Source organism: Cyanistes caeruleus, chromosome 3 (assembly GCF_971803275.1).
Source record: "Cyanistes caeruleus chromosome 3, bCyaCae1.hap1.1, whole genome shotgun sequence".
In the NCBI taxonomy this organism is placed as follows: domain Eukaryota; kingdom Metazoa; phylum Chordata; class Aves; order Passeriformes; family Paridae; genus Cyanistes; species Cyanistes caeruleus.
This window is the reverse complement of record NC_141703.1, coordinates 52888127-52907359: the sequence shown is the minus strand read 5'-3', so window position 1 is coordinate 52907359 and position 19233 is coordinate 52888127. Positions and strand designations below refer to the sequence as shown.

Sequence of the window (19233 nt, the reverse complement as noted above, 5' to 3'; positions counted from 1 at the left end):
CTGACCCCCAACTATCTCTACTGAGGACAGCAGGATGTAAGATATAACACTTTTCAGTAGCCAGAGGCTTACTGAAATGAATTTCTACAATGCTGAATACAGCTAAGGCTGGTATTCAGCACTACGACATGAAAATATTAAATAACACCAAGTGTGAGACCAAATGCAGAGCATTTTTTAATGTGGTCACCACTGATCCAAAGAATGAAAGTTCTAAAATTGAGAATTATTTCTGTGACATTCTTTTGACAGATAAATATCACAGATGACAATGAGAAGTACTTTGTCTGGAGGTGATCTGCACCATCTATAAAGCTTCAGCAGGCGCTGAATGAAACTGCTCAGCTGAAAAGTGCTCAGCATACTGCTTTGAAGAAGTAGACTCAAGGATCACTGACAATCTGTATATCACAGCAGCACTGCCAGCTTTCTTATTAAAGAATAAGTTTTCCTACAAGTTCAGTCATCTTTAAACCATTTTGAAATGTAAAGATATATGAATGTTTTCATCTATCCTCCCAATCTCCCTTTCAAATTGCTGAATTCAAGGAGCGCTATCCAGTTACTGAGTTGCAATCTCTGCTCTTCTGCTTTGTGATTTACATTTTTTGTTCTTGTTTTCAGAATCAATTTTATATCATAAGTCTGTGAGATAGCAAACCTATTACAAATTGTGAATGCATTATGCCATATATGAGAAAAGTATGAATGATCTTACAAAAAGCAAAGAAAGTGAGAAAGTAAAACATATATTAAATAACTATTTTGACTACAGGTTTTAACTACAACACATATAGGATGTCTTCTCATATTATTCTGCTATCCAGATATGCTTCCAAATGTTTCAAATCCTTAAAGAGCATGGTTCATTGAAAGTCTTGTGTGGACACAAGCCATGTGTGGTTATGAGTTGGGTGTACTACAACAGATTGTATATAAAATGTGCCACTTCTGTACTGTGATACTATTTATTTGAGGGGGAAACTCAAATTCCTAATATGTGCATAAATATGTTTTACAAAAATAAGCATGAATAAAAGAAGATAATAAAAAGTGAAACATGAAAAGACAGAAAAGAAAGATATGTATTTAAGCATCAGCCAAATGACACTATTTTTCATATCATTTATAGTGGAAGCGTGAAGACTAAAATACTTCACAAGCCATTAGTTTCTTGGTACCCTGTGACAGATTAGAATATTTCTTAATCAATTGCTGAAGCACAGAAGGGGACCAAAGCCTAGATGCAGCAAACCTGAGTGATACTGAAATCCAGGGATTTTCAGTGGGGATGTTGTAAATAGACATATCACAAAACCTAGAAGCGCATCAGTTTCTCAAACCTCTCAAAGAGCACCTATGATTTTGTCCATTTCTTAGTCCAGAATTTGAAAAATCACATTAAGAAACAAAACTTCTGATTTTCACTCAGGAAAGCAGATCAAAACCACAAGAATGTTACAAGATTCTAATTACTTGCTGAAGGTTCTGGACCCCACTTTGCCCAGAGGTAGCTTTGAAAGCCTACACTGCCCACCCAGAAGCTGCCCTGTCCTACTGGTTAAATACTTTGGGCTGCCTCAAGTTTGTTGCAATGCATTAATGCTGTAGCTAGAACAAAGAATAACAAAATTAAATGTATTTATGTGTCATGCATAGTTTCATCTCAATCACACAGGATGGACATTCACAAAATTCATATAGTCACCTATAGCTCCATTGTCCACCTGGACTGCACCAGTACTCTCAACAAAATAGGCATTAGAAGCCAAGACTAACAGGATTGGAGTGACCTCCATTTTCTAAATCCATGTTTCTCATCTGTTACCCCACTATAGAAAAGTATTGCCATTTTTAATTTTGAGGAAGAAAAATGATGTTGTGAAATAAAAATAAAATGCCAATCACAGCAGCGGATCACCTATCTTGTCTCATTTTGTACTTCTGTTGATTGACAACCTGGTGCTCTTGTAGCATACAAAGGCAAAAAATCAGGTGTTCATTTCAAACTGAAATGTTTGACAGATGTAACAGCTTTCTGCAATAAAACTGATGAAATCTCAAGCAGCAAAGTCCATCTCCTGTACAGTAGAGAGATTAAATTTCAACAGGCAGTGTTTACTGTCCTTAGCAGATGCAGATTTAATTTGGAGGAGAGGGGTGTTGTTTGGTTGGCTGGTTGTTTTTGTTAGGTTGGGGGTTTTGTTGGTTTTGTTTGTTTCTTATTTATCTGGCAGTAGTTAAAAATACGGGAGATGACTAGAGCTTTGCAAGTGGTACACAGCCTACCTCCTGCTGCTCTGGATGCTGCAGACTTCAACAGCATCCATGTTTCAGAGTACTGTTGTCAGAAACTGAAGGCAATTTCAAATTCTCTTAGCAGTAACACTAGCATGTCAGTGATATTTTGACCTGTATTTTTGCAATGGTGAAAGTGAAACAGTCTGACAACTGACTGAAAATTCATACTGCTATAGACATATACCTTTCACAGAAAGAGGTAAAAGAAACGTTTTTACACTATAATGTGAACGGCCTGTAACTAAGATTCACAGAACAAGGTACCAAGGAACCTGCAGTGCTGCAGAAAACCAGAAATACTCAGAACAACACCAAAACAAAATTATTGATGTTTCATTGCACCATCTTAATAAAATAGATAGCTGATGGCCAGATAATGATTTATTAATAAGTCAGTAAGACTCTTTCTGCTAATTTGGAAGCCTTTGAATTTGTGCCATAATCTAAAGAAGACTTTCCCAAAGGCAACTGTGCGCATACATTTTTGTGCCCAAAGCACTATTCAAATAATTCCTTCATTTAAAGAAATACATAACGCTAAAACCCTTCTCTTGATCTCAGTGAGAAAAATGGACTGGATAATGCACTTTACCAGGAAACTGAAGAATATGGATCACACTGAATTATACTCCTCACTGGATGTGGGATACATCTCACCAAGCTGTGTTGCTCAGCTTTGACAACCATCTTAAAGCACCATATTTTCTTCAGGGTGGGGTAAATCAAAACCCACTGAAGCAGATTAGACTTGTTATAGACTTAGAAGTCAGACAAGATGAATCCTACCATAGTGTCAACAAAAGCAGAATGCGCTGTGTGCACAGGCACTACCAGTTAAGTGTACTGCTGAAAACTGTACAAATTATATTTTCTGTGCACATCACTTGCAGACATAGGGCTAGATCTACCATCGGAAAATGGGCACCTGAAAAATCATGATGTTCAGATATATTCATCACATGCTCTAAGAAGAGGGGCTAGAGTAACAATATATATTCCCAAATAACAACAATATTCCCAAAACCTAGCTCACTGAATGGAAAACTACTAAAACCAGGAGTTAAATATCATTCCCTTTCAGGATGTGAATGCTGTCAACACAGGAAGGAGGTGTTCTTTTAAGCTTCATTAGTCTGCACCATTCTCTGGAGCTCCTGTACCCCTTCCTATAAAATCAAGCTTTTGTGAAAACTTTCTTCCAAAAAATTTTTGGTAAAAGAAAATAGACCTCAGTGGTCAAAGCATTTCACCATGAAGCTCAACAGAGAAGCTACACAGGTCATTATGTAGAAATATATGCATCCTACAGAACCTTTACATCAGAAAGACAATTGTTTCCATAACTTTATGTGTTTTGAAGGAGACAGATATTTACATCTAGCAGGCTTAGCTATTTAAGAGATACTACTGCTGGCTACCAATCAACAAGGGGCTGGAAGAATAGCAAAATACGGTTCATAATTGAAGCATGGTCTTCCTCTTGACTTTTTCAGTATTTAAAGGCTGTATGACCTTACAAGGCATAGGCTAAATTAGTTTATTTGATGAAAAATATTGTACAGGCATATTTTTAACACTTTTTAATGATAATGAAAACCAATCAGAAATTTTTCTTAGTAGCAACACATGAAAGCCTAGGAGGTGCTAAGAACATCCTTCAGAACTACAAATGAAGCATCTGACTATTTCACTGGAAGGAATGAGGGCAAATGAACGAATATCAATTTCAGGCTACAAAGTGTTTTATAAATCAATATCAATAGTGATTCTCTTTAAGCTATCAGCCAGTAAGAACACCTGATTTCATTTTCTGGAAGAGGTTGTTATTTTAAAACTCTGCCTTTCTACAAACCTGGGGGGGTTGGAACAAAGGAATAAAGAAATATCTGACTGCAGATCTTTCCCATTTCATCAAATTCAGCTCAAAATAAAAGGGTTTTTAATTCACTTTTTAATTCACTTCAGATTAATTTTACATATTTTGGAAAAATTATCTGGATATCATCCTATTGTTTTTATAAAGACATTGACATTAGAAAGAGCTGCAGATGGAATAAACCAGCAGATTTATCTGAGCTTGAATGCAACTTCAAATGATGAACTCTTTTTCTAGAAAAAGGCCCTTTATAGTCCTCTTGTAACAGGAAGTGTGCATTTTCCAGACCAAGTTTCAATTATTAATATTAATATTAATATTTGTGCACAAAAAGTTCAGTGTGACATTTCACAAAAGAAACTGCAAAACTACAACATCAAGTCATTGGAAACTACACATTTTATACACCAAAAATCCTGACAAATGAAGAATTACAAAACTTTCTCTCTGTGCACCTGAAAATGCAGAATAACCCATGTCAAGAGTTTAAAACAAATCTCCCCCCCGCCACCCCACTTGCTGCAAAGGAAAAAGGAAGCAAAGAATAGGTAACTTTTGAGATTGGTACAATTTAGACACCTCAGTATGATTACAAATCAGATTTTAAACTTCCTTTCTCTGATTTATCCCATATAATTCACAGTATACACAAAACCCAAAAATTAAATTTGGAATGAAGGCCAAATCATTCCAAGATTTGAAAGCCCAGTTATTTTTAGAAAGATCAACATGAGTTTTGCACCAAAACTGTAGCAGCCTTTTTGTTTTCCTGAAAACCAGTTGTCCCAGGAATAGTATACACACAGGTTTGTATGACTACAACAATACTGCTGCTCAAAACAATTTATTCTTTGTTCTTTATTTCAAGTTTGCATCATTTCACAACCAATGAAAAAGTAGCAATATCAATTTAAGGTGTCTTCTGCCAGAAACAGCTATTTCTGCTTCAAGAGAGAGTTTATAGCTCACTAGAAAATAATCCATTACAAGAAAATTATTGCAACTCCATTAAGAGGAACTTTTTTTTGTATGGTGTTTTAATTATAAGGGAATGGTTAATGTGCATTTTGTGTCTAGACTAGCACTTAAAATCTCAGTTAGGTAAGATGCTAAAGCCCCTTATGTAGCAAATGTCTTTCTAAAAGATAGAAACAAACAATATATGTCCTCCTTCCCCTGCACTTCAGTAAAATATGATAGCATCCATTCATCTCTTATCTATAGTCTGGTAAATCTTTCCACTCAATGGAATGTTATCTCATGTAAACCAGAAATGAACTGATTAAGTGCCCGCATCAATGTATGGGGATAAATCATTTTACATACATTGTGCCGCAGGCTGGAAAGCCGAAGAAATAAAAGAAGGAAAAAATAATACATGATTCTATGTACATTTTTTTTCTTTAGCAAATACATGGACATTGCAGAAGGTATACAACATGGCTGTACTTGAATAGCAACTGAGGAAACTTATGAGTATAGATTTTACAGAGCACCATGATGTTCTGTGAAAGCAGTGATACCAAAAATTCAGGTAGCACCTGTAATTCCTGTTAGATCTTTCAGAACACTATATTTTTTCAGTTAAATCCTATATGTTCGATGCAATTAAATGGTAGACTAAGTAGATACAGCATATCCTGAACTAAATGAAACTTGAATCCAGCTATTCTTGGACAGAAATTGCCTAGATGAGGATCTATCCGTCTATCCATAGGCATTACGTATCTGGCCTTGGACAGTATTTATCAAGATAAACATTGCAAAAGTAAGAATCCTAGAACTGATGGGGCAAAATTACTCAGGACTTGAAACCTGTGCTTCAGACAGGTAGACTGTTCCTGTAAAGACTTGCTGAATGTAAATGGGTCACAGTTTTCATATTTTTAACATCTGTTGTTTATACCCAAGAAAGCACATCAGGGGCAAGAAAATTAATTCCCCAATTGCTGTCAACTGCGTTAGGGAACAGCAATAAACAGCTTACTGTAAGCCTCTAGCTACAATAAAATTGCTGTCAATAAAGTGTGGCTGATATGGTTTTGCTGTGCACGAAGAAGAGTTTCTTTGGAAGTGAAAACCTGAAATGGAAACTAAAAAGATTCTCCCTTGTTCCTATACACAAAAGAACATTATCACAAAATTGCAATAGCATAAAATTCTCAAGATCGAGTTCTCACTCACGTGTGTGGCACAAATTTCCTAGCATATGTGAAACTTTGGCTTTGGATACTGAGGACAGATGAGACTCCAGTGATTCTGATAAAAATCTTTTGCACAGGAAACATTTAAAGAGAAATTAAGATTACTAAGCTTTTACTGTCTGATCCGTATACACAAAATGTTCCCTACTCTAGTTTAGCGAGTCTACCATCACTATTGAAAATGGTATTATAGCTTAGGGTTATGTTCAGATGTCCATTATAACTCCCAGATTTCACATGCTCTTAACTTTCTGAAAAATTCTTCTTTTCAGCTGAAATTTTCCATGCTTGGTCTCAGCTCAAAGATTAATTTCTTTAGACAGTTCAGAGAAATCTGTTAACCTATTTTTCAGTTATACAACAATAGAAAAAATACATTGTACATTATCACCATTTCTAATATTTTAGTATAGATATACAAATATACAGAACTAGAAAACAATTGAATTTTACATGCAGACACTTTTCCAGATGACTAGTCCTCACCCAAGACTAATATCCATGCTAACACATAAACCAAACTAAGCATACAAAAGAATGTATGTATTTTTTATTTATACTGAGAGATGAAACAAGGCCACTAAAAATAATACTGCACGCAGAATTGTGGAATGCTATGGTTACAGAATTTTAATATTTGCAGGTGACGTAAGCTCTGCACTGCTGTTCCAATGCAGATTTCCATCAACTTATGCACCTTGAAATTGCCACTCTCGGCGTATCAAATTAAGAGTCATTAATGTTTTCAGCTTTTCTTTTCTCTTACATAAACTCCAAACTTACAAATTTAAACACTCCAGAGCAAGATAGCATCAACTAGATTTGGCACGTAAAGCTTAAGTGATGTGCATTGATCAGCAGGAGCCTGGTTACTTTTTCCTTGATCAGGCAAGAAGTCCATTGGCTGAAAAAGGAATAAAGCAATCTTCACAGAGCTTATGTTTTTGAGTATAAGATTAAAAATATACTTTAGCATGGAATGTAGCTAATGTGTCATTCAAGCCCCAAATCCTTAATTCCTGCCGCTGGAGAACAGAAATACAAGGACAGTGTTAACATATATTCAACTTTCCTGAATCTTCTAGAACTGTGCACGTTTCCAAAATTTTTAAATTATCATTTTGATTCAGAAAAGTGCTTACAGTGTGCTTATGACTTTTTCTTGAAGACAACATCTCAAGTCACTTGGACTTTAGGGATCTGCTTCAGTTTTACCACGTTAAATGAAAGTTAAGCACATGCTTAAATGCATTTTGATTAGAAATGAAGACTGAAGGTTTTGCCCATAACCTATACTGATACATATTTTTAAACCTGTGTTATTTGTCACTGCTGTGCTTTAAATCTGATTAAATGAAGTTGTTATAATTTAAAATTGGGATAACCACAGTAAATTTGCCTTAATTTCTTTTATTATTTAAACTATTGTTAATCTAATGACATTGAGTAGGAGTTTTTGTCTGTTTATTTGCTTTTCAAAAGAGATCTTTCACATAGAAGAATACAACATGTCGTCTTCTGCTGTATTTCTATGTAGCTGTTTGGTGTAATGACTTACTAATTTGAAGCGCATTTTAGAGTTCAATCAAATACTGAAAAGAACACTGATTGAGAAGCCTGCATAGATTTCAGTATTCGTTATGAGTCATAACACTGATTTTGGAAGCTTAGCTATATAAGCTGGTGGTGTGCAACATCCTTTCTATACTCCTAATTATGTGAATTAGCATTTAGAACAATCCCAAGTTCAAGTATTCAAAAATGCTCTTTTCAGAGCATCCACCAGGTTTACTGCAAGATAGGCACTTGAAGGAGGCTTTGGTTTTCATACTGGGTATTTGTGAAACATCAGTCTGTACAATTCAAGTCACATGCAATAACTTAACCACAGAATTTCCACTAAAATTATTGATGAGTCCACAGAAATTTCCCACCAAAATAAAACCCAAAAAACCCCACAAAATCCCCCCTAAAACCTAAGAATCTTTTTATTGAACAATATATTTTATATTCTAAAAGCTTTTTGATTTAAGACCCAGTTCTAACAGATTTCTAGGGCCACATGCCCATCAAAAGTATCGGGATTTTGCTTGAATGAAGTCCAAGTGCTGACTTAGGTCTCAGCTGTTTGCTAATATTAATGTATCTGCAAGACACACTGTGTGTGTGTTTACCTTGAACTAAACAAAACTGTAAGTAAAGGTAAAGAATGCTAGTATTTCTTAGACATACATTTATCCTATATTTCATCTTTCCCTATCCTAACATCATCCACAACAATTCCCATGTTCTTTACGAAACACACCAAGTTACTGAATATATATATACGTAACCTAACTCAACATTAGATGCAGAGAAATTAGTTATATTAAACCTGAAGAAAACAGTACAATGGCACAGAACTAAGTATCTCTTCCTAAAGGAATTTGTAAATTTTTTTTCTCAGATGCTGTGGCATTAGCACACACTACTCTTCAGTAAGATCTTTAAATCTGAATACTTTGCTTAAAGGCCATAGTCTATCACAAATTTCAAAGAAAGACCTATGATGGTATATTTCACTCCTGTGCCAATGAATAGTATCTAAGAGGCATCTTAATTTTAGGAATTACAGACAGAAGAATAGGAAGATTGTTGATGATTACTACCATTGATGGTTATACCACTCCACTCCAGCCAAAATTGACAAGTAGGCATAAAAAGATTTCATCCTCTAACACTCATTGGGAGGAAAAAACCAAAAAGACACTATATTGTTCCCCACATAATAAAAATAGACAAACTCAGATTAGGTAACTGTCTACCTAAGAAAGAGCTGTATTTTCATTTACATATAATAATACAGCTTTTTTCAGGGAGCAACCCAAATCATGAGTATCTGCTTACTTCAAAAAGGACACACTAAGACCTCAGTGAAATTTGAATCCAGTCCATATATATAGTTATAGATATTATTAAATGGAGACCAGCATATTTAATGTAATGAGCAAAAATAACTCTGGAAATACCACCAGTTGTTTTTGTATGGGTGTGGGATTTTTTTTTTTTTTTTTTTTTCCCCATCATGTTTAATTTGGCCATGCAGAGCTTACACATTCTGTCAGGTAAAAAATTCCGGGTGTCCCAACTGTCTGTAGATACTATGGGGAGTTAAGTCTGAGTTTTCTGATAGAGTTTGGAAAGCTAATTTATGCCTAAATTAAAATAATCTCAGAATAGAAAAGGAATGTTTGGTTTTGGGGGATGGCATTTTGCAACTAAAATTGAGGAGAAAACTTCAGATGAGTAAGCACAGACTATGCAGAGCTCTTCTATAATTTTTTGGTTGTTTTTGTTTTTTGTTTTTTGTTTTTTTAACTTACACTGACAGTATGTGTACAGTGCTGTGAGATGGCTGGGGAGTAGACCCTTCTTTGAAGTCCCTCAGAGAGATTAGGGGTTTATGAGATTCTTCTGTGGTGTTTTCAGTGTCTCATAAGAAAGAGTTGTGTCAGAGCAGTTACTTTAGAAGAACTGCCTCCAAAGTGCTTGTTTTATTCTTAGCATCTTGTCAGTGTGACACCTTACAGACACGCAAAGTCAAGACACATTTCTGGGAACGGCACATTCATCTCAGATAAGGCTAACGCAACAACGAGAGGATGACTTTGTCCTAAACTTGGCTACCGTCAAAATCGTTTTGCAAAGACAAGCCTAATTGTGCCTCGCTTGGTTCCCTAGGATCCATATCCCTGATAAATTCAGACAAATTGCCATCACTTGGAGGGTACTGCGCCCGCAAGGAGCGCGGATGCGACTCCCAGCACCGACCGAGCGAGCCTCTGCGGCGGCGGAGCACCGGGAGAGCCGCCTGGCAAAGACGCAGGCCGAGCCAGTCACTAAGTGCAGGCTTCCCTGGCTGGAACGTCGGCCCGGCGCTCCCAACCCTGCCGGCCCCCTCGGCCCTCTCGGCCCCTTCAGCCCCCTCAGCCTCCTCGTCCCCTTCAGCCCCCTCAGCCCCCTCGGCCCTCTCGGCCCCCTCAGCCCTCTCGGCCCCCTCAGCCTCCGCAGGGCTGGCGCGGGGCCAGCGCGCGCCGCGCGGTGCCTTGGCGCCATCTACGGGCAGCGCGCGCGCGCGCTCCCGCGGCGCCCGCCGACGAGCGCCCGTAAAATAAATTAAGACAGCACCGCATTTAAATCTTTATTAGCAAGGAATTATTAGACCTAAGGAAAAAAACCTAATGCTGGATTTGGTTGAAATATGAGTCTCTCAGCCTCCTAATCCCTCTTCATATGGCGTGTTTCACAGTTTAAAATGAGATATGTCAGATCACTTATGCATTACTAAGATGAGAAAATATTTACAATGGACTGACTTTTTTTCTTTTTCCTGCATAATTCAGATGTATTCAGAGAACGAATTCCTTTCAAACGTATGCTTTGGCAATTTTTTTAAATATGCAGCAAACTGTCTATGCGATACCAAACTTCATCTATTACAACAAAATCATGTTGAACTCAAACAAGAGGAAGACTTACGTATGGCTTAGTTATATCCAACTAATAAACCACGTGCTTCACTGATGAAGTAGCTCGGAAATTTGGTTGTCTTTGTTAGGGAAAAAGATTAACCCTTTTAGTAACACTAACTTAGCAAGGTTCCCAATCAGATTGAAACTGGAAAAGAAATTCAAGCCAACTCACTTTGAAATTTGAAACAATGTACATATCCCTTCAACCTTGAAACAGTCAAATTTCTGACTGAAATTTAGCATACATGGAAACAGCTCTTCAATAAATTTTACAATTGGACAGTTAAATACTGGGGAGAAAAAAAAAAAGTTTTTTTTTTTTCAGTTTTGTTTTTGCACACGTATGTGCACATGCACAGAGGCATAACATTCCTCTAACAATCAAAATTCTTCAAAACCCAAAATATCAGAGGCATTTTGCAAACACATGGTTAAGCCCTGGGTAAATGATAAAGAGTCCAAGGTTTTTGTTTGTTTGTTCCTAGTTTTGGTGTTCGGTTTAGGGTTTTTTTTGTTTTTTTTTTTTTGTTCCCCCCATAATGTTAACTAAATTAAATTAGAATGAAACCAAAAAAGAAAAAACAACAAAAATAAACCAACCCACAACACAGTGGCACTTTTAATACTGGTTGATCGGGCACTTGTATGCAGTACTTATAGACCAGTAAAAGTGCTCGTTTACCTGTCTGGTGTGTAAGGGGCCCTTTGTCTTGAAGCCTCCTTGGGAACTGCACTCTGAGGCACTGAAGTGATCTGAACTAGTGGAAGAGCGTTTGGAAAGGGTGTCACAACCACCAACAAAGGTGTTGTCCAAAGGGAGTTCCTGAATCACATGGTGCTTTTTCACTGAAACTGGAGTGTCAGGTTTGAGATGAAAAGCAGACTGCGGAGAGGCAGATTTGTAATGCTTGGCAAGATCAGGACTGTTAGGCTTAAAGGTTGATGGTGGTGCTGTGCCCCAATCAAATCTTCCTATACTTTGCTCCTCCAGCTCTGCTGGAAGGCTTATTGTCCCGTTGATAGGTTCATGAACTGCATCATCAGGTTTGGACTCCTCAATGGTCACAAAGTTCAAAAGGGAGCTCTTTGGAGATTTCCTTTTCTTCCTTTTCTTTTTCTTGTTTTGCTTGTTTTCCTGATTGGGAGACATCCACTCAGCACCTTGCTTGCTCCTCTGGGCAGCTTTGAATCTGGACGCATGCCGACAGCGAACAAGAACTGTGACAAATATCACCACTATGACAACCATGGCACCCGCCACAATAGCGATCATGATAGTGAGATAGTCCTCATTTTGGTAAGGTTGGCTACTGTCCCCTATGTTCCGATCCAAAGGTGTTTCCATAGTCCTGCGTATCAAGTCATAAATATAAGAGGCATTTCCAGCAGTATCATTCACATATAAAAAAACAAGCACAAGAGTATGCAGAGATTTGGGATAACCCAGATCACTTATGTTGACAACTAAGCGATGAAGCCCCACATCATTAGGAGTTGGTTTTTCTTCCAGAGTGATATTACCTGTCACTGGATCAATCCGAAATAAACCCTTGTTATTGCCACTTACAATCGTGTACTTCAGTTCAGCGTTCATGCCAGTGTCTATATCCACAGCAAAGACTTCGGCTACCACCGATCCTGGAATTGCTGAGAGCGGCACTAGCTTAAAAGAAGTATTAGAAGGTGGGTAGATGACAACAGGACTGTTGTCATTAACATCCATCACGTTTATTGTTACTTTCGCTGTAGAAGAGCGAGGAGGATGCCCTCCATCCACTGCCTTAACATCAAAGGTGTAAGAGCTCTGCTGTTCCCGATCAAAAGAAACGTTGGACTTTATAACTCCAGAGTACGGATCCAGCACAAAGTTTTCATTGTCATTCAAGATGGATAGGGTCACTGCTTTATTTTCCCCAGCATCTGCATCTGTCACTGTGATCACCCCCACCGTGCTATACTTTGGTAAGTTCTCTGATACAAAAAACTGGAAATGATTATGAGTAAATTTGGGACTGTTGTCATTTTCGTCCAGCACAGTAACAATTACAGCTGCTTGACTTTGCAAAGGAGGGGTGCCGTTGTCTCGGGCTGTAACAGTGAAAATGAAACGTTCCTGCTCTTCTCTGTCAAAAACTCTGGAGGCTGTCAAAACTCCTGTCTTTCGATCCAGATCGAAAAAGGAGGCATTAGGACCAAGCTGATAAACAATGTCTGCATTTTTCCCACTGTCTTCATCTGTGGCACTAATAGTTGTTAAGTATAGACCACGCCGGTTGTTTTCAGAAACTGACAGCTCAATTACAGGCTGGCTGAAAATTGGAGGGTTGTCATTTTCATCCTCCAGCTTAACTCTTACCAGGGCAGTCTGGTTCAAACTGGGCTTGCCAGAATCAGAAGCCACAATTTTAAAGCTGAATTCTTTGGTCCCCTCATAGTCCAACAAGGAAGAGGTCTCTAACAAATACTGGTTGTCGTAAACTGCTTTCAAGTGGAAGGGGACCTCTCTCTCAATGAAACAGATCACTTTGCCATTCACATCAGTGTCCTTATCTGAAACCGTAATTAGGGCAATCTTTGTATTGATGGGATCTTTCTCAGATAAGTACACTGTGCCATTGATGGGACTTATTATGTACCTGAGGTCTATGTTAGGAGGGTTATCATTTACATCAGTGACATTGATGGTGACAGTTGCCCGGGCTGGTGTAGAGCTACCATCACTAGCCAGCACTGTCACTTTGTGAATAGCAGTCTCTTCTCGATCTAAGGACCTCTGAACTGTAATCAGCCCTGTGGTGTTGTTTAAAGCAAAAAATCTTTTGGTTGCAGGGGCGACTTGGGCACCAAAAATATATCTGATTTCTGCATTGCTTCCTATATCAGCATCTGTAGCATGAAGCTGAATTACAGAGGTGCCTACAGGGGCATTCTCTGGTATATGGACCTCTACTTGACTCTCTTTAAAGACTGGCCTGTTATCATTGACATCACTTACTGTGACTTGCAGGATAGCTGTGCTGGATTTCTGGGGGGTACCTCCATCCTCCACTTTGATTTTCATCACGTAGGTGTCCTTTTGCTCTCTGTCCAAGTTCTGCTGCACAATCAGCTGAGGCCATTTCTCCCCTTCCGGAGTTTCTACAATATCCAGTCCAAAGACACTCTGCCCGTTTAACAACTCATAGTGCTGCACACCATTGAAACCTGTGTCAGGATCTGTAGCTGATGGGATTGGAAAGCGACTGTTGATCAGAGTATTTTCTGGGATGGAGATATTGATGACAGGGGAAGGAAACATAGGCGCATTGTCATTAGTGTCCTTTACAATGATTTTTATTTTGATCAGCCTAAAAAAGTCATTGGGAAGAATCACCACTTCAAGTTCAAAGAAACACTCGTTTTCTTCTGCATAGGAGGCTCCAGCACATAGTTTTTCTCTGTCTATTCTGTTAGATGTTGTAAAGATTTCCCCTGTGTTACTGGACACTTTGACCAGAGGTGCATCTCCTGCTTTAGACACCAGTCTGTAGACAAGGCTGGCACTGGTCCCTGTGGCAGCATTGATATGAGAAATGTTCAGGTCCTTTGGTATGTTCCCTATGGGCACGTTTTCAGGCAGCTCCTCTCTAATAGTGTAAATAAGTTCTTGAGCTATAGCAGAATCCAGCCTTAAACAGGCAATCAAAGCGGCCAACAGGTAAAAATCCCTCAGGTCCATGATAATGTTTTTATTCTCTTTTCACGGATTTTAGGACTTAAAGGTTTCCAGAGAGGAATGATGCGCGATTTGCAAGAGGAGGCATGCATGGACTGCAGGATGCATTACATCTCATTTCTTATTTGGAGACATCACTGTCAACACAACCACACAGAACAGCATTATTGTTTTTTTAGGCATGATAAATCCACAATCTCCAACTACTACTTGTTTTTGCAATGCACGCTTCCAGCAGTACATTTTCCTACTGCTCCCTTTTACAAGCAAGCCCTCCGGACAAATGCACCAATATCCCATCGGCTGCCTTTGCTCAGAGCACGAATGAAAATAACTACTTGCAGGATTAAGGGTAACTACTGTTTCGACACGTACTTTCTGAATAATTTCTCGGTACACCGTGTAATCCGTAACGTGCATTCCCCCCTCTACCCTCCTCCACCCAGTCATTTGGTGCAAGTAAAAAACCTTCCCGGACTACTTCTGGATTCTAACTGCTATGTCAGCTGCCAAATGTAATTTGCTGTTTGCTTCCATACGTATTTTTTAGCTCTTGCTAACCAGATTTCTCTCTGCTCGCTGTGCCTTGCATGCCCCTCTATAGCTATCGTACTGGGAAATAACCACCCGGACATGCTGCTGCTGCAGCAGTCGTCACTGGCTACTTCACATCCCTGTTAACTGATGAGACAATAACAGGACTTACAGTTTCTTACACTCTCAGCTCAATGTTTCTTCTCCAGATGTTGGATACTTCTCCTTCTGTTTAATAACCTAAAACTTTATTTGTATTTTAAACACAGTCTAAATCAGGAGGCTGGAAATTCCAAATGTAACTTAGAAGCAGGAGGCATGTTTACAGATGGGGGGGAATATACATTTTCTGATGACATGAGGAGGAAAAAAAGGTGCAGCCTTTTCCCAGTTGACACTGATCTCACTTCAGGATTATATTAGCAGCTGCCACATATAAATACTGCAGACTAATAATGCAGGTGGAAGGAAAAAAAAAAAAGAAAAGCGACTGACAGACTTCTGTTTGCATGCACTGCTAACCGCGCATTATCGGGGTGCAAGGCTGCCAGCACCTACAGTTTGACGGAACTAGGCAGCCCTAAGCACTAATCTTATCTGCATTAAGCTGCACAGTAACTGATGCCTGTGATTACTTCCAGCAGAGTAATGCAGGTAGGGATGCAGAGACAGCGAGTAGGTGAGCTTTTTCCACCAACATCAACTGAATCCCAAACACTGATTCTTTCCCTAGATAAATATACTGCGTGTAGGCTTTTTTTTTTTTTGCTTTTTTTTTTTTCTTTAAAGGAAATGCATCCCACTGTAAGGGTAACTTTGCACTTACGTTAGTTGTCTACCTTTGACGATCTGCTGCAGCTAAGCAATGATCTGTTCCAGCAGATACAGCACAATGCATCTGGTAAACCACCAGTTTTGGAGAAATCAGCAGCAGCCAAACGCTTCCTCCTCGAGATATGTGTTGCTTCGGGGTGGCAAATTAGCAACTCCAGGGAACAAATTCACAGTTCTGTCGTTAGTCATCCTCTCCACGTTTCATTCCTACGAAGCGGCGATCCTTTGGGTGCCTAACGTGCACGCAACAACCCAAACAAACAGCAAGAGAAAAATCCGGTGCACTTCTTAGAGCGGGGGTATTTTCCACTCTGCACTGCACACCATTCCCGTCCCTCTCTCGGCAGAGCAGAGGCAGCTACATGCAGTCTGCAACTTCTGACTGGAAATGGCAAGAGTTGGTCTGGCGGTGCTTCTCCCTCTTTAGCTCTGGGGTGACAGTTGCCAAAAAAAAAAAAAAAAAAAAAAAAAAAAATTCTAAAAAAAAAAATCCTAATAGGTTATTGCTTTAGTGACGGGAGGAAGCGGCGGCGCTTTCCCTCCTCCCTCCCTCCTTCCCTCCCTCCTTCCCTCCCTCCCAGCCTCTCTCCCTCACATTCGCTCTCTCCTTCTCCCTCTCTCTCTCTGAACTGAAATTCTTGATATAACTCTCAATAAGCCCAGAGGGAGGGTGGGAGCGGCGCGAGGCCACCCCTCCCGCCGCACCGCATTGGCCCGCGCCGGCGGGGGCGGTGGATGGCGGAGCGCGGCCGCGGCATTGGCCGCCGGGCACGTCGCTCCCCGGCCCGGCCGGGCGGGAGGGGGCTGCGCGCCGCGCGGAGGGGACCGGCGGGGACCGGGGGACGCGGCGGGCGGCGGGGGACTGCCGGCGGCCCGGGAACCGGCGGGAGCGGGGCGTTCCGCGGGAGGAGCGCGGCGGAGACACGCGGGCGCGGCGCGGCCATCCGGAGGGCGGGCGGGCGGGCGCTCGGCGGTCGGGGGCGCAGCGCCCCGAGGGGCGCGGAAAGCAGCGTCGGGGTTGCGCGTAGCTGAGGGGTAATTTGGAAATAAGGGCTTGGTGTGCGTTTGGGATGGTGGTGCGGTTTGAGGTCTGGGGGGGCGGGGGATGCCTCAGTGCCTGCTCGGTGTCGCTTGCGCGGGGCAGCGCGACCGCCCGTGGTGCGAGTCGGGCCCGGAGCGGAGCGGGGGCCGCGGGGCCGCCGCCCGGCGCCGCGCGGGGTCGGAGGCAAGCGCCTGCCCCAGCCCGCCTTCGCCCGGTTCGGCCTTATATTTAATACATGCCCTTTCATCTATAATTCAGGCTGCTCTGACTCCAGCCCTGTCTCGGCTCCCATTTACGCCTGCACACCTTTCTCCTTCCCTTTCCCGAAGGGTCAGCCGACACATTCGCCAGGGGAGGGAGAGATCTGCTCTGCTGGTTTGGGTTTTGTCTGCTTAAACATTGAACTGGAAAAGATTCCTCCTCTCTATGGTTTGATAAATAATAAAAGTGATCGTTTCGCCTTCCCCATAAATGACACAGGTAAATTATCCAGCTAGCCACAAAGAAGCATCACATGCCTGGAAGACACTGTAATAAAATGCCAATGTATTATGATATGAGTGACCTCAAAAGTGTGACAAGAAGATGATTATAGTGCATTATCTATAGTGCATTATATGTAGTGCCTTTTTCAACGTTTTCTGAAGCATGAATGAACCTTCATTTGACTGTGCTTTTATTGCTAGCTTTTCTCAGCTTGAACTTACAAGCTGTGTGATAGAACCTATCCAATTTAGTATGCCCTGGTACGTGGCCACGCTGGTTGCTGCTTCTGGTTAAGCCTTTCAAATACATATGCATAGAAAAAAAAACAAAGATAACATCAGCATTTGACTTTTTCTGTATGCGGTACTATCTCATTTGCACATTTTCAGTGGATAGCATTGGTGAGCTAAAGATCAGAGTTCTGCCTTGAAGATTCTACATTTTCAGATGCAGGCTCTTACACTTCCACATGTGTCTGCACATAGGCTGCACTGTTAACAAATGGTGGAAGCTGCTTGTACCTCTCAGAGGTCAGTAATTTTCCTGACTTGGAATTGTGTGCTACATACTGATAAGTGTACACATCCTTGCAAGTCATACGGATGCAGACACTGTATGTGAGCATTGCACGTCCTGTAATCCCATGATGCGTAAAGATTAAACGCTCTCAGTTTTGCTGTGCTTTGTAGTTGTGTCCAAAATACTGTTGTTACAGATACACAGGGAAAAAGAAAAAATTATCCCGGTTTTGATGACATCAAGGAACGTCAGAAAACAGAGCTGGATCTAATAATAGTTTAAGAAAAATGTTCATTATGTAATACGAGAAGGATGGCTAGAGCCCCAGCGTTGAAAGTCAAGCAAGTGACATGAAGGAGCAACCTTACTGCCAAGCCACTTAGGAAAAGAATTCTGTGAATGAATTAAGTATGCAGTTCTTTTGTTTTTTTAAAATACAAAGCAGAACAGCCATTAATAAAGGAGATAATTAGAACTGCTAGCATTCTGTGTAGTGCAGTCTGCTTCTGAAATATGGCATGTTTATGTATGCATTAATAATGCACACATTTTTCCTGACACTAGTCATATCACAGCAGTATGGCATCACAGACGTTTTATAGTCTCATTCTAGTAACATCACAAGCATATAACATTCTTATTCTAATCACACCATAGTCATTTCAATGTCACATTGTAGTCACATCACATAGCCTGGTAATAATTATTTAACTTTATTGCTAAGCTGAATAGTTTTCTGTTTGCTCAGGGATGACTTAAACTTGTAGTCAGAACCGATTAGCACATGTTCATAAATGAGCTCTTCTCATGTGCACAGGGTTAGACTCGTGAAAAGTTAGGAACAGAAAAAAAACCCCTCAGTGAACTAGTGTCTTGGACTTCAACCCAATGCAATCACAAGTCACAATAATAGCACGTTTTTGCTGTTTTCAGAAGTGATTTTAGGAAGCCAACAATGTTTATGTGTAGATCTGTCATGTTAATGTTTACATGCTCGCTTTAAAACACTGTAGTTCTTTAACTAATCATACATTATTAACCTCATGGAAGAGGCACATCTTCAAACTGTTGTATTTCCACAACAGATTGTGAAATTGAGGGCTGGAGTTCCAAAGGGGTTAGAACTCTCACAACTGCTTCTAAGAATGGTAGAAAACAACAGAAAGGGCTGAATTCCTGAGCAGGAGTTGGAATCACCCAGTGCAGCATTC

General features: G+C 40.2%; 1 protein-coding gene across 6 annotated transcripts in view; it reads right to left on the bottom strand.

The window, feature by feature from the left end:
* PCDH9 (protocadherin 9) overlaps positions 1–16681 on the bottom strand; it is a 665490-nt gene extending 648809 nt beyond the window's left edge. For 3 of the 6 annotated variants that reach the window (XM_086881104.1, XM_086881102.1, XM_086881105.1), the window contains exons 1-3: positions 16571–16681; positions 15968–16404; positions 11575–14744 (exon numbers count right to left, since the gene is read on the bottom strand). In XM_086881104.1, the coding sequence (XP_086737230.1) occupies positions 11575–14610 (3036 nt within the window). In that variant the 5' untranslated portion in view covers positions 14611–14744; positions 15968–16404; positions 16571–16681. Of the gene's footprint in view, positions 1–11574; positions 14745–15967; positions 16451–16570 lie in introns of those variants that run through there. The other 3 variants (XM_086881103.1, XM_023931190.2, XM_086881106.1) reach the window with 2 other exon arrangements.
* Between the last annotated feature and the right edge of the window lie 2552 nt (positions 16682–19233).